At 43.2% G+C, this 15,621-nt stretch overlaps 1 protein-coding gene across 2 annotated transcripts in view; it reads left to right on the top strand.

Annotated features, from left to right (window-relative positions):
- Positions 1–14,183, top strand: part of AFF3 (ALF transcription elongation factor 3) — a 339,067-nt gene extending 324,884 nt beyond the window's left edge. For both annotated transcript variants that reach the window (XM_074609144.1, XM_074609140.1), the window contains exons 19-21: positions 1,137–1,186; positions 1,318–1,532; positions 2,912–14,183. In XM_074609144.1, coding sequence (XP_074465245.1) covers positions 1,137–1,186; positions 1,318–1,532; positions 2,912–3,033 — 387 coding nt within the window. In that variant the 3' untranslated portion in view covers positions 3,034–14,183. The remainder of the gene's footprint in view (positions 1–1,136; positions 1,187–1,317; positions 1,533–2,911) is intronic.
- Positions 14,184–15,621: the final 1,438 nt, after the last annotated feature.

Raw genomic sequence — 15,621 nt, 5'->3', positions numbered from 1 at the left:
CCATAAACAGATCTTGAGCTGCAGGACTTCACTTGGTCTCCTGTGGTTGGCAGGAAGGAACAGTTGTTCCCCAGCACACAATTATCTGGATGTATGGATGGTTTCAGGGAAGGCTGCAAGGAGGTCACTTTCCTCTGAAGAATTAGAAACCGGCCATTGCTGAATATGAGGCTGCAGATGGGATGGATCAGAAAAGTTCTGTTTCTTAGACTTCTGGTTTTTACATCCTTCTTTCTCACAGGCCCAGGACTAAATCAGTCACTGCACTTGGGAGAGGGGAGGAGTTTTTCCACAGGTCAAATGGGCAGGAACCTGCCAGTAAATTCCCATCAGCTCTCGTAGATTAACTATGAGAATAATTTTAGCAATTCAGTTTCCATTACTGCGGACACATGAATTTCTCCTGCTCTGTAAACATAGTGCTTGTGCAAGGTAGTCTTTCCTCAAACAATGAAATTCTTTAGCCTAAGCACAGTATACCAGTGAGAGTCTTAATGACTGCAGGTATACAAGAGATCACGCTAAACGATCTCATGTCCCCTTCTCGGGAACCCTTCATCTTGAAAAACCACCAGTCTACAAGAGCAGTCTCTCTGGCCCTGTGAATGGTTCTGTATTCAGACCAACGGGAACAGCTCCAAGAGGAGCAATCGTGAGAGAGATTCATGCACCCGGTGGTTAAAACGCCCACCTGAGCTGAGGGAGCCTCCGATTCACATCCCTGGGGTCAGCCAGGGTCCTAGGAGAATGACATTTTTCTTTGGGGGCAGGAGAGTAGGAGGAAATCCTTCTGGTTTTCTCTGGCACAAGAAATTCCAGCCTAAACCTCACAAAGAGTCCTGGCAGCGCTTTCTTCTGAACTCCCAGGATTTCTGTGAAAAGTTTCGGTTTCAACTAACATATTTTCCTAATCATCCCTCATCCCAGGATGTTTAATAGACTGTGATTTGAGTCTGTGCTGCAGCACTGCTTCATCACAACACCAAACTAGGCTGAGTGGGTTTATTGCATCATGAGACTCAACTACTTCTATCTGCACAATTTTTTCTTTACATTACTTTTGTGCTGTTTAATGGTCTTCACTTCACAGTATTATATAAATTATATGCATTGTGAATTATATTTTTCCTTTACAGAATTCGTCAAAAGCTGCCCAGAACCCATCTCCTTGGGGTGCCAGTGGAAAGTAAGTTGCACAGAGACTTACATCAGATTGGCAGTCAGAAATTCCATTTTCTTACCTGCAGTATGTTCTGATACTCTCATGTTTTTAATCACAACATCTTTTAAGTAACTGTAATTAACATCTTTTTCCAGGAGCACAGGAACTCCATCACCCATGTCGCCTAGCCCTTCTCCAGTCAGCTCTGTAGGATCCCAGGGGAGCACAGGGGCCCCTTCCCCATCTCCTATCATCAGCATCCCACAGCGGATTCATCAGATGGCTGCCAACCACGTCAGCATCACCAACAGCATCCTGCACAGCTATGACTACTGGGAGATGGCTGACAACCTGGCCAAGGAAAACAGAGGTGAGTGAGTCAAGGCAACGGACTATTCTAGTAGTCCATCCTGATCAAATCACATGATTTTCATCAGAAAAAGAACTATTTTGATAGGAATCCTCTCTGCAAAGTAGGACTGTAGAGGTGATTTTTTTCTTCAGTCTGCTCCTAATCTGTTCCAAAACAGCCCCAAAAGGCAATTTTGATAGCTGTCTCGCTCAGAAGCATCTGATTTTTTTTTTTTCTATATTTGGCTGGTCGGGACTGGTGACAGACAGGTCACAGACATAGCTGTGGGTAGGATTCACTGCCATCTGTGTCATTCCAGAGAGAAAGGTTTGTGGGAGGCAAGGCAGGTCCCTGCCCCTCAAAGTCATGGAGCTGGATGGGCTGTGTTTAGCCAGACCATGCCAAAAAGCAGGAGCACGCTTCCTTTCTGCAGAAGGAATGAACAACCCCTAGCCCTCCCCTCATCCGAGCAGACACAGATGGGAACGAGGTGCCTCGCTCCCTCTTCAAAGCAAACTTCTCTCAGCTGAACTGGTTTCCATGAGCAAGTGCCTCAGCATCTGACTTGATGATAAAGTATTCCTTGGTTTTCAGGCTGATTTATGTATTTAAGGCAGGGACATGGGCAGGATTCAAATAAAACTGAGGACACCTAAGTGTAGGTGTGTATATATGAGTTTGGGGGCCAATCTCCAATTGCAGTTGATGGAGCTTTGTTCAATACAAACAGCAGAGCTTGGACAGCTGTTCGGTTCTCCCTGAAGGGGACACAGGGATACAATTCAGTTGCTTAACCATAGCTGCCAAATGCCACTTGAGGCATCCTCACCTACGCTGTCACTCCAGAAGTCCCCTGTACATCCTGTGTTAGATTTGCCAGTCTGGGCTGTATGTATCAACTGCCTGAGGGCATCTCAAATGGGCACTGCATGCCTCTAAGTAGGTCACTGAATTTAGTCCTTAGTGGCTAGTTAGCCAAATTACTCTTTAGGCTGGGATGACCATGTTGTATGGGCCTCTATTTGTCTGTCACAGTAGCTTAGGTACCCAGCATATTTACAGATAGGCACTTGCGTGCAGACTTTTTGATTTAGTTGTCCTCAATCTCAAAAAAAATCTTGCCCAGCATATGTTTGCTTTATCAAGACTCAATGGAAATTAATGAAAAGCAAAGCTGAAGAACTCACTGTTTTGTTCTTTGGAAAGAAAATTGTTGTGCATCAGCCTGTAACATCATGAACCACAAGGCTTTAAAATTAATCTCACCAGCACTAAACTTTCATTCCCATGAAATGTTCAGCTTGACTCAATTTGCAAGAGAATAAAATCTATTAAAGGGTGACAAGTAGCAAATACAGCTTCCCTCTTCTGATGCTGATTTTTTTTTTCCCCTGTAGATTTTTTTAACGACTTGGATGCATTGATGGGGCCTATCACCTTGCACAGCAGTATGGAGCATTTAGTTCAGTACACTCAACAAGGACTTCACTGGGTGCGGAATAGCGCCCACTTGTCATAATGACTGTGTGCCATTCACATGGACAGTATACCTTTCATGGATAATTCAGTTATTCTGGACACTGTGCTACAGAAATAGTCAACCACAGCATTGATCCAAACAAAGGTGAATATTTCTCCAATATCGAGCAAAATTTTTCTGAGTGTAGACATGTATGTGTGCATATGTACAATATACAATGACGTCTCTTCAGAATTAATTGCTCTGTACCACTCTCCAAACATTTTCATACACTAGAAACACTAGAAAGAACTGATCTTAATGCACAAAACGTACCCTTTCTATTCTTGTGCTGAAAAACTCAGAAACCAAAATCTCATGGGTTGGTTGAACCAAGTGCAATAAGCACAGATCCCTATTCAGGAAAGCTCTCAATAAATTCTTAACTTTAAGCTTGTCCTGAAATCCTGTTGACTTCAGCAAAGCTTAAGCACATACACAAGGGCTTTCCTGAACTGGAATGAATGAGGGCAAATCACAGACATGGAGAACTTTTACTGCGAGCATGGACACGTCACAGGCGTTTCAATATTAATGTGCTATCTCCCTGTTACTTCCCCATGGGGGCAACAGAGGGGTTGTGTAGTCTACGTTAAGTTGGAGAAAAACAGCATTCCTTCATGTGCAGTAAGTTTCAACAAATTGCATGCATTTCTTTATCTCATGTCTTTTTAAATAACTTTACCTCTTGTTCAGCTCCTCACCAACGGTGTAACCTACAGTATCAAGCGAAAAGCCTGAAAACAGATATGTTGATAGCAAGAACTTAAAAGAGATGGTGGAAAATTGCATTCTGTTACTGACAGTGAATAGATAAATGAAAAAAATATGGCAAACTGCAATCCACTTAGTAAGAAAATGTGTTAATTTCAGCTGTGTACACACAGAGAGACAGAGAGAGATCTATAACAGTTGTTGGCTTTGCATGCGAAGGCTTCATCCCACAGATTTTGACTTTCATATCTTTTTCATCTAGCAGAAGCTTGCAGCATTTTCTTCTAGGCTGTATGGGAGCATTACATGCAATTTCCTTTATCTGGGAAGCCGAGTTTGCTGCTCATCAGGCTAAGAACTGTTTCCTATCGTAATCCTCTCACTCTTCATGCATAATCCTCAACCAGGCTTTAACGTTTCTTGATTTATGGGATGTTTTCAGTTCCTGTTGACAGGCTGTGTTTTTCATGCCAGAAGAATTAATCCCACAATAATTGGAGTTTAATTTGGGTCAGCTGAGGTCAAGGCCAGTTCATATCAACCGTGCTTGCATTCAGTGCATTTTTGTTCATGTTCAGGGGTTTTCTTGCATTTAGTTTTCTTTTTCTGTATCGGAAATATATTTTTTTTTGCAATCAGATTTGCAGCCTTTGCTCAAGTCAGCAGCTCTGGTGACTTTCAATGGACGGTTCTTATCCAAGTCGCTGCTTGGACCCTTTGATTGTTGTTTTCTAATCTATTTTACTTATATATTAAGGAAAAGTGAATACAAAAGACTCTTTCAATAGAAGATACAAGTAGAAGTAGCCACTGATACCAGTGTTTGATTGATTGGTCCTTGCTGTCTTTTTTTTTCCTCCCCCATTTTTGAAGAGCTGCACTTTGAAAAAAAAGATACCAAACAATGCGGCATGTTTTCTCAGTAAAACATCGTTGGTAACACAGGTGATATGTAGCCCATGGCAAAGAGTGGGCTTGGGAGCACACTGAGCCCCACGTACCTGCATTATTTTGCCGAGGCTGCTTACCATAACTCCAGCTAATGCTCAGACTTAGAGCATTCACCCTTTGAAGCAGCTCAGTGGGGTGGCTACCGAGGGACTGCTCGGCCCCAAACCATCCTGGGCTAATATTTATGTGCCCGTTGGTGCTCCGATTCTTCCCCCTCAAGAGAAGTCCTGAGCTCAGACTGTGGTCACCTCAGCGCAGACTTGAGCGTTACGGCTTTAGGAGTGAACACAGACCTGCCTTTAAATGACAAAATACACATCCTCCAAGTCCTCCCGTCACTCTTAACTCTGGCTGTCACCCACCCCAGAAGGAACACAATTTGTTTGGTCACAAGTATCATGGAGAACTTGATCGGTGCCTTTCCGTTTATCACTTGCCTGATCTCTGGCTGTGGAAGTCTGTTGTGATTTACCAGACTAGTAGCAACGGATTCTGTCAGCTGCTTCAATACCGTATGAAGGTACTGTGGGATTTCTCCTCAGATCAGGAAAGTGAAACTCCAGTCAGATTAGCTTCTGTTTTCTTTGATGGTGCCTATGATGTTTATCTTCAGATAAGTTTGGGGGTTTGGGAGCCCTTACTGCTATTTAATGTTGAGAAATTTTAGAAGTGACATATATTACTTGCCTTAAATGGAGTTTAGTTTTATTGCACATGTGGCATTTGAGTTTCAAATATGGAACTTCGAAGCATGTTTATTTTACTAAGATCGGGATATTTTTCTTAATCACTATGAACTCTTTGTATGGATGTAATATGTCAAGAAACTTCAAAGAAACGCAAGAATTAATGCTGTCCTGTTGTAACATTTCCGAGTACTAAGGATCTCTTGTAGATGATTGTCCTTTCCTGTACATTGTTCTTAAATTGAATTATTCCAGCTAAAATACCCATTGCTTCCATGGAAAAACATTGGGGTTTAGTTTTTGTGCTGGCATCATCTGTGTTGTCTGGTGAGCACACTGAGCCTTAACTTCTGGTGGTGTAACAGGATGAAATAGCAGCCATTTAAACCAACTAGATATATAAAAGAATTAGAGGGTTTGGCCTTCTCTCCATAGGGTTTCTTGCAGCTATACTATTTTGGTGAGGTAATTTAGAATACTCTCTTGTGCAGACTGTTCGCTGTATACAGTTGCTGGTCTTTAGATGACTGAATGTGGCATGGTGACAACAAATACTTCATTTCATCTTCTTAGGGCCTGGTCTGGAAAAATGCATGTGGCTTTTAGGTCTGGTCCAGTTAAGCATATGCTCCACCTTAAGAACCTGAATAGTCTTAGGCACTTCACCATGAGTTGAAGGTGCTCCGTGTGTTCTGGATGGGACCAGAGCAGACTGTCCTTCTTTGAGGCTCCATGAAAGACCCTGTCTTGTTTTAATGTGTTGTAAAAGTCCAGGAGCATGCAGGCTTCTTTACACCATACCAATGTTCGGGTTCATTTTGGGAAAGAAGTCATTCTGTACAAATCCAGAAGGATTGTGCCTGGAGGGAGAGGTTTGCTTACAAACAGAGGCTTCTGAATCAGTCAGGGTTGGTAAAGCAGTGGGAACGGATTCAAAGGAACCATGTATTGCAGGTGGATGCAAGAAACAGCAGCCTATAGGATCCTCACAGACAGCAAGATCATACAGACCCCTTGGCCTTAATCCTTTATAGTATTCCACGGTGGTATGAGTGACAGGTAAGAACAAAGCATATGCAGAGGTTCGAGTGTGGCCAAAAGCTGAGCATAGTCCTCCTTGTTGCATGGCAGGATATCCCAACCCCTTGTTTGCCCATTTCTTTTATCCAAATATCACAGGGCTCCAAAGGAAGAGATTATAGTGAACAGAGGACCTTAGGTAAAGGAGGTTAAGAAGATCAAGCCCTAAATGTAGATACAAACACATATGTATATACTGTAAATCTAAATAGTAATAAAAGTCACTCAGCATGAAGGATATTACTAGTGCCTACCATTGATCATCAAGTACTCATCACTGAGCAGCCATATCACCTCAGAAGTGCAGTAACTGTTATCAAAATAATTTGTGCAGCTAATTAATTTATAAGAAATGCACCTTTGGGACTGTGCCATAGTATCTCTTTTGTAATACAAATGTCCAACCATTTTTCATGGCTACTGATTCAAATCTACATCACTGAAATGTCAGGATATCTTTTTTCCCCTAGATGAGGACATATACTTAGACCTGGCTAATCTGTGCTTAGTTTATCTACCCAAGAGACTTTAGTAGTCACCAGCCTTAACGCATGTACAGTATATACTACTCACTGACTTAGTTGTAGGTTTTAATCCAAATGAAATTGGAATTTGCAAAATGACTTGGATTAATGGCATCTGCCTCAGATATCCTGCAGATGTGACATTGAATGATTCATGATTTTAAGCAGGAAAGGTTGAATTTTATGTAAATAACAGTGGATGAATTCCTTGAGGTTTTTACAAGAAGATTTTTTTAAAATGAAAAGATTGTCAAAGCAATAGGTTTTTTAACTCTCCTAAATTTTCTGGAGGGTCATGGGTTCATGGTCAAAACTATATTAAGAACATCTCCTTCTGCAATATGCCTTGACTTTACATAATCCTCTTAATGCTTAATATGTCAGAAAGAAATGTTTCTTTTTCACAGCGATAGCAACGTTTCCCTCCCCCATTCAGGGAGAATCCTCAAACTAAAGAATAAAATCTCCTGGCACAATAGAAATACAAACAATGCCTGAAGAATATGGACTTGTTAAGATAACAATAGAAGTTTGGCTGGCGCAGACCTAACATGCCTCTCATTTCGGTATCTTTTTGTTAGCATTTACATCACATATTTGAACTCATTGTGTTTGAAACTAGAGAATTAGTCTGATATTCATGTCTTAAAAGGCCTGGTAGGTCTAATCACTATCATAATTATAACTGTTACATTAGCTTATGTGCTGTGCACCGAGGGCTGGGAAGGCATGTAACCACAGATAAATTTGTCAGAATGCATTCAGAAAAGCATTTGGATGATCTTATGTCTAGTCTGTCTCGAAAAAGGGTGAACAATGTCTCTCACCCAATATTGTTAGCATGAAAATTTCAGTCTCTCATAAAGCTGCCATTTGCCCTTAATAAGGCCAAGACTCCATTTCCAGCATTACCAGTTGCCATGCTGTAAATTATTTTTAAGGTTAACAAACTGGTGAGGCTGCATCTCAAGTACTGCATCCAGTTTTGGGCCCCTCACCACAAGAAAGACACTGAGGTGCTGGAGCGGGTCCAGAGAAGGGCAATGAAGCTGGTGAGGGGTCTGGAGCACAAGTCTCATGAGGAGCAGCTGAGGGAGCTGGGGTTGTTCAGCCTGGAGAAAAGGAGGCTGAGGGGAGACCTTATCGCTCTCTGCAACTACCTGAAAGGAGGCTGTAGCCAGGTGGGGGTCGGTCTCTTCTCCCAAGTAACAGGTGATAGGACAAGAAGAATCAGCCTTAAGTTGCCCCAGGGGAGGTTTAGACTGGGTAGTAGGAAAAAGGGTTGTTAAGCATTGGAACAGGCTGCCCAGGGAAGTGATTGAGTCACCATCCCTGGAAGTACTTAAAAGATGTGTAGACGTGGTGCTGAGGGACATGGTTTAGTGATGGTTTTGGCAGCATTACATTTACAGTTGGACTCAATGATCTGAAAGGTCCCTTCCAACCTAGATGAGTCCCTGATTCTAAACTGGGAAAGTCAGTTTAGGCCCTGTTTGTGCTTACCACACTAGAGCTACATAGAGGAAAAACACTAAGATTTGGAGCGTCCAAGACTCCATCATTCTTTCAAAAAGACTATGGTTTTCCTCAGCGAAATGGGTGGGATTCAGATGGGGCTATTTCTTCAAGCTCAAGCCGCCTTTCAAATGGGGTGCTGGAGCATCTAGCAGGTACCCACAGGTTGCATAAAGGCCCTTGCTTTCCCCCACAAAACCAGCAGCAAATACAGCAAGGCTCCCTCTCTTTTGCCATCTGCATAGCTTGAATCTCACTTGCTGTAGCTTGGATCCCAGTCTCATCCCTGCTGACCTTGACAGATTCCAAAGGGTACAAGGAAAACAAGAGAATGACGAAAAAATGGGGATTCCCTCTGTCCCAAGGCAGATATTCCTTTTTTGGGAGTGAATATAGAGAATAGCATGGATCATAAGGCACTCAGGTCTCATGTTTCCCATATGTACTAACACGGGGATACTTAACACTTATCTGCCTCATAGGGCTTTATGAGAATTAATTAATGTTTGCAAATCACTTTGTATCCTCAGAAGGAAAGTGCTGTAGAAGAGCTATGGAAAAAACTGCTAAGTACACTGGATGAATTTCACCCCCGAGTCCAGAGCTACAAGACCCTCAAAATCCTTAAATACCATGGAAGCTCTCAATGTAAGCGCCAGAGTATATAGAACGTCTGCTTAGCGCTGAGGGGAGTGAGAGCCTAGGTGAAATTGCTGTTCCCAGAGTATCTATAACTTTGATCCTGGTAGAGAGGAAGAATCACAACAGTACATAATGGGACAAACACCATAGGTTAACCAAGTGCTGTGTAGCCATCCTAAGAATTTCAAACCTTTTTATGTCTTTGAACCACTTTGTGTTTCTGTGAAAGAAATTTGCCGCCCCAGTTGTACCAAGTGTGTTTCTCATAACAGCCTCGGAAGTATTCATTTGTTATTCCAAATCCATATTCAAATAACTTTAAATCAATGGAATTTTTCTTTTAGAATGGTGCATTGCAGAGAGGACTGGTCACTTAACAAAACATTTTTTAAAAAAAAGTCTCTCTCATAACAAAGTACGTGCCTGTCTGTGATGCACATTACCAGTAACTGAGCCGGGAAGTCAGAGATATATTCATGGAGTTTCCTTCCCAAATCACACCATCATTAGCCAGCATCCTCAGATCAAATCCCAGCTCTGTTCTGAGATGTTACCTCTAGAAGTCATCAATAAAGCATTTCACCAAGGATCAAACATGAGTCAAATCAACAAAATATTTCCATTGCTGTTCATGTTATTCAGGCAATACTAACAAATCCTTTCTTCCTTAGCACTAGTTATCCTTTTCTCCTCCACTTGGCATTCTTAGATATGGAATTCTCACCCTGCCAACAGACATGAAAGGAAACACTTCCTGCTGGAACAAGCTAGACATAGATAACATTTGCCAAAGGACAGGCCCTTCTTAGTCTTTTTCTCATTTCCATTTTGGAAAATATTTGTATTAAAAAAGGATATTTTCATTTGCAGTTTAGATTTATCATGGAATCAAAGAGTCAGAGAATGGTTTGGGTTGGAAGGGACCTTAAAGATCATCTAGTTCCAACCCCCTGCCATGGGCAGGGATGCCTCCCACTAGACCAGGCTGCTCAAACTGGGCTTGGACACTTCCAGGGATGAGGCATCCACAGCTTCTCTGGGCAACCTGTTCCAGTGCCTCACCACCCTCATCATAAAAAATATCTTCCTTATGTCCAATCTAAACCTACCCTCTTTGAGTTGAAAACTGTTGCCCTTTGTCCTGTCACTGCAGACCCCAGTAAAAAGTCTTTCTCCGTCTTTCTTATAAGCCTTCTTCAAGTATTGAAAAGGTCGTAATAAGGTCTCTCCAAAGCCTTCTTCAGGCTGAACAACCCCAGTTCTCTCAGCCTGTCCTCATAGGAGAGATGTTCTATGCTTCTGATCTTTTTTGTGGCCCTCCTCTGGACCCGCTCCAACAGGTCCATGCAATCAGTACATCCCCTATCTTGATACTGGGGCTTGATCCAACCCAGGTGCAGGACCTTGAGCTTGGCCTTGTTGAACCTCATGAGCTTCAGGTGGGTCTTCTCCTCAAGTCTGTTAAGGTCCCTCTGGATGTCAAGGTCCCTTTGGGGATCTGCCTTCACCCATGACAAACAAGCCTGACCATTTGCATAAGGTGCTGTATGGGAAGATGGGACTTCTGGCTTTCCCCAGCAAATCACATGTAGGTAATTTGTGTCATGATGAATAATTTATTTTTTATCTCCTCAGCCTGTCATTTTACCTTCCTGGCCCACAGTCGGCTCTTCCTGCAGTTCTAGACATTTTCTTCCTCAACCCCATCTCCCAGACTGGGCTTCTGACATGTACGACAAGGTAGAGCTGAAATTACTCACAGGAAAAAAGACAGAGGGCAATGCAGAGCTGCTCCAAGCAGCTTAGGACCTTTCTGCTTTCTTCTCATTCCCACCCCACCCGTGGAACTGGCACCCACATTCTCCCATTATTCGTAGCAAGAGAGTTCAGTTCCTTCCTGAAGGAAGAGACAGTGAGTGCTGATGGCTCCACGCACAATTTCTGACCAGCTCTTCTGCTTTGCGTCAGAAGGCGGATGGGAGAGACCAGGAATCTGGGGATGGAAAGCCCTCAGCACAGGTGACTCACCCTGTGTGAAACAGCAGCATCTCCTGGCCCAGCACCACTGTGTTACTGATCTGCTTGAATGAGCATTGCCGCTTTATGGCCCTGGGGTAGAACCAGCAGGAACTGATGGTCTCACACCTGTGCAAGGACTTTTTGTAGGCCATTGAGGACACACACTCAGCCTTGTAACAATTCACTGGGGTTAAATAGAAAGAGAAGGTGCAGTGGGAGAGAAAAAAGGTCCTGATTTAAACACAGAAGTTGGGATTCACCTCATCTTGTACTGAAGGCCTAAAATAAGCACAGTGAATCCCACCCCAGAAGTGCTTGTTTCTGTCCGCTGGCTACAAAGGGAATTTAGGTGATGAGATCAGGTATAGAGGTGCTATAAATCCCACCTCAGGTTTACAATCATACCTATTGCTAACGAGAGTGCCCGCTGATATTGGTAAATATCTTAGGATGTGCTGGTGCAGGATGGGGCTGAGATCATATTGGGAGAGATTAGATATACCGGAAAATAGGTATGCAGTAAGTACCTTTATTTCTGAGATGTTTAAAGCATACATTTTAGACTTGGACCACCTCTTGCCCACTCTCTAATTCACTGGGCCCAAATCCAAAGAATTCAGCAGTTCCTCGAGGACTGAATGTGCACCTTTCTTCTATTGAGATTACTGAAATATCAAAATATATTTTACAGTTTACTAAACCTTTGCAGGCACTTTTCCCATATGTAGTCTGGAAGTAGAGCTGGCTTCCTGTAAACAGAAGAAACATTTTTTCTGTAGATGGCGAAAGAGATGAGATTGGCTGTGAGACCACATGAGGCCAATATTACTCTTTTTTATGGAAATTCAACAGCATTTTTCAATTCATTACATGAAAATGGCAATTTTATCCACGATGAACAGCCTGTAGGCCACCCAGGGCCACCTAAAGCCTGCCTGTGGACCAGCAGTCCCGTAGGAGCTCCTCAGGCTGGCCAGGCAGCATCCCTTGCTGTCAGTGGTGGCAGAAAGAGCGGCGTTGCATTGAGAGCTTCAGAGCAGATGGGTCAAGGTGTGCTTGTCGTGCCATTGGTAGTCTCTATCTTTCCGTGGAGGGCAACAGGAGAAGCAGGAGCCGAGGCAGTGGAGCCAGGCGGTGTGAGACCTGCTCTCCGGGTAGCCCAAGGTTAACCCCTGGTCCTCCTGCGCAGGGACATCACTCCATGGCAGATGGAGACGATAACTGGTGTAATAAATCATGTCTGCGCACACACACATCTTGCGGCAACTCCCTGCCTCCCTGGGCATATTATTAATGGAAACCTGGACTGCGGTGGTGTCCGCTGACCAGGGCCACGTTGTGGTAGGCATCCTACAGAGACTCTCTTCCATGGAGTTGCCACCATGCAGAAGCCAAAACCAAACCATGCTCCCAGTGGGTGGGGGAAACAAACAAGCCGGGAAGAGAGCACAGGGCGGCCAAAATAACAGGATGCTTAAATTTGTCATTACTTCTCCAGCCAGTTGCAATAATCGCAGTAGTCCTAATTCCCTCCCCGTTTCCCATGCTGCACGTAGCACCAGTGGCCGAAGAGGCGATGTGGCGGTCCCCCTTTTCACGTAGCGAACTTGTAAGCGAGGGTCCCTGGCCGGACGAGGTGGGCGAAGATCAGCTTATGACCAGAATTATTTTTGTAACAAACCGCAAAGATTCATTTCCATGTTTCGTTTACGGCAACAAACGTCAGCAGGTTTTTTTGTAAAATGATTTGAGTCGGGATGGCTTTATTTGCAGCTCATAAAATATCGCTCCTGTTTCTCTCTGAGGGTGTGCTATCCGAGGCCTCCCCCACCCAGCCAAAGCTGCAGCCGTTTATCTTCCCAATGAGCATAATCCCACAATATGTCCCCATACAGCAGGCAATATTGTTTACACAGGTTAATAAACGGAGTATTCTGTACAGTAATTTATGCTGTAAAGTATGTACATATATCACAGTAGCAGCCACAAAATGCTTTAAACTGCCTTATTTATTAGATCAGTTAGCATTTCCCCCCTTGCGCCAGAATACTTTAAATTATTTTGATCTTTTGCATTAGGTATTTCTTTTAGTTACTGCATTTTGACCCAATTATTGACAAAAAAAAACCCTGGTCTTTTACAGTAAGTAGATATCTAAAATGTAGGTAGAAATAGCAAAATCACTGCCCATCCAACTAATATAGCTCTAATTATGATTAAAAGTAAATATGGTATACTCTTATCTGTGTATCATAGTATATGCCAGAAATCATATTCCATTTGTGACCAATACAAACAACAAGAGCTTTAGTAACTTCTAGCTATTTCATTCTTCCATTGTGAGACAAAAAAATAACAAACTACGTAATCTAAAATGTTCCCCATGAGAGCCCTGGTCTTATTCCTCCCTCAGGCGAGACTCACATTGGCTTCGGTGGGAGCTTTACCTGAGTAAAACTACAACATAGGGACATTACAAAAATAAATATATCACGTATGAACAGTACTTGTGCTTGGTAGTCATTCCTTTTCTCGTTAGTGAGAAACATAGGGTAAACACTACATCTGTAATGCTCCTCTGTCTCACTCCTTTCTTTTTGCTGTACCAGTAAAAAATTGAGATTCAAAACCAGTTGTATTTGTTCCATTTGCTCAAGCAAAATAGGGACCTTCTGGGGATCAGTTACAAGTCAAACTAGAAAATACGAGAAAATTTTGCTTTTGTTTGTTTTCATGTTAAATTATGTTACACAATTAAACAGGTTCATGCGTACAAAGGCAATGAAATTATTAATGACTTGTTTTACTGTTTGGAGATTTTGCTATGTCCACAGTTCATATAAAACTCATGTAGCACAGTTTCTGGGATGGTGAAAAATCCTACTGTAATGTAACAGAATGAGCCTTAAGGATTTGTAAGAATAAGCACTTTTATATTAAAAAGCAAATATTAATTCATCAGTAAGATTACTTTTTTAATGTGACAATAAACCATGAAATCAACATCCTTCTGTCTCAATTACGCCTCATCTGTCTCTTTCTTAAACCTTTTTCTGAGTAAAAAAAAATTGCCTGGTTTTGTGTTACGGCTTTCGGGTCCCATCACAGTCGCCTGTGCTCCTGCCGAAGCCACCTCCCCCTCTCCACACTTCATTCACAGGTGAGCTCGTTTGAAACCTTCATGCAATGAAGGAGGGAAGGCTTGTTCATCAAAGCGGATCTCATTAACAAGGCACCAGATTTAACTTTGGTGTCTGACAGAACCAAAGACGTGCAACAAGGCAGCTCTCTGGGGAAAGGAGAACAAAGTCACTGCTGCTTTTTAGTGAGGCACAGGATGAGCGCATAACCAATCCAAACTTTTCTTTATTTATATTTAGAAGAGAAGCCACTGCACCTCAAGACCACTAACGTCTGTAAGTAGTGCCAAGAGAGCCATGACCTCAGCAGCTGCAGAGCAGCAGTTCACAATTTATAGGCCGGCGTTATGATAAAACCACATGAAATACAAGTACCGAGCCACTCTCCATCTTGCCTTCCCCTGTACACGCACACACACACACATATTTTTTGCCAATTATTTCACAATTCCTTCAGCTTCCTCCCACATAAGATTGCAATCTCTCAGAAGTATTTATTCCAGCATGGTTTTTGTGGCCAAAACCTAAATGCTGCTGTTTTAACATAACCATTTTGCAAGCGGTAGCTTCTGGTGGTTCTTTTCTGCTCAACCAGTACCCGGGGAGTGGGGGGTTGGATATTTTCTTACTTTTTGCTGAGGAAATTACGTTTTCCCAAGCAGCCTCTGACAGATGAGGCAGGTACTGGCTGAACATCTCAGGGGCAGGCCAGAAGGAATGAGCTTCCCAAAAACTGTCCTGCACTTTTGTGACTCACCACCATACAAACATGTGCCTTTAATGGACTGTAACGGTCGCATAGAGAAACACAAATGGAGAGCTTTTGCTACCGAGGGCAGGGAATGTACTTCAGGAACGAGCTCTGGCTTATGACGTGCCATGATTCATGATGGGCTGACACAAGACATCGCTGCTCCCTGCCACTGCCCGGAGTCTCCTGTTGGGACAGGAGAACAGGCAATTGAATGGTCTCCCCAGGCACTGCCATCATCGAAGGATGGAGACAGCTTCCCCAGGAGTTGCCTGCAGCAGCTGAGGAACTGACGTGCCACGTACCAGAGGGACAGTCGCGTGTAGCTGTGTTTCTGAGACCACCGAGGCTCAGAGAGAGCCCACTGCCGCTGCCCACACCAGTGACGGTTCAGTCCTACGCGGCACACACAGCTCCATCAACTTCTGCTGGGTTGGAGCTGCTTGCTTCAGCCCTGCCTCTCTCCCTGACCGCCTCGCTGGTTGCAGGTAATCCTGCAAAATATTCACGCAGAATTTGACTTCCTGACTTGTTCCTCAAAAACCTCCTCTTCTCAGCGTAATTCA

This window comes from Larus michahellis, chromosome 1 (assembly GCF_964199755.1).
Source record: "Larus michahellis chromosome 1, bLarMic1.1, whole genome shotgun sequence".
Classification (NCBI taxonomy): Eukaryota; Metazoa; Chordata; class Aves; order Charadriiformes; family Laridae; genus Larus; species Larus michahellis.
The sequence above is the reverse complement of the archived record's forward strand: the minus strand, read 5'-3'. Positions and strand labels throughout refer to the sequence as shown.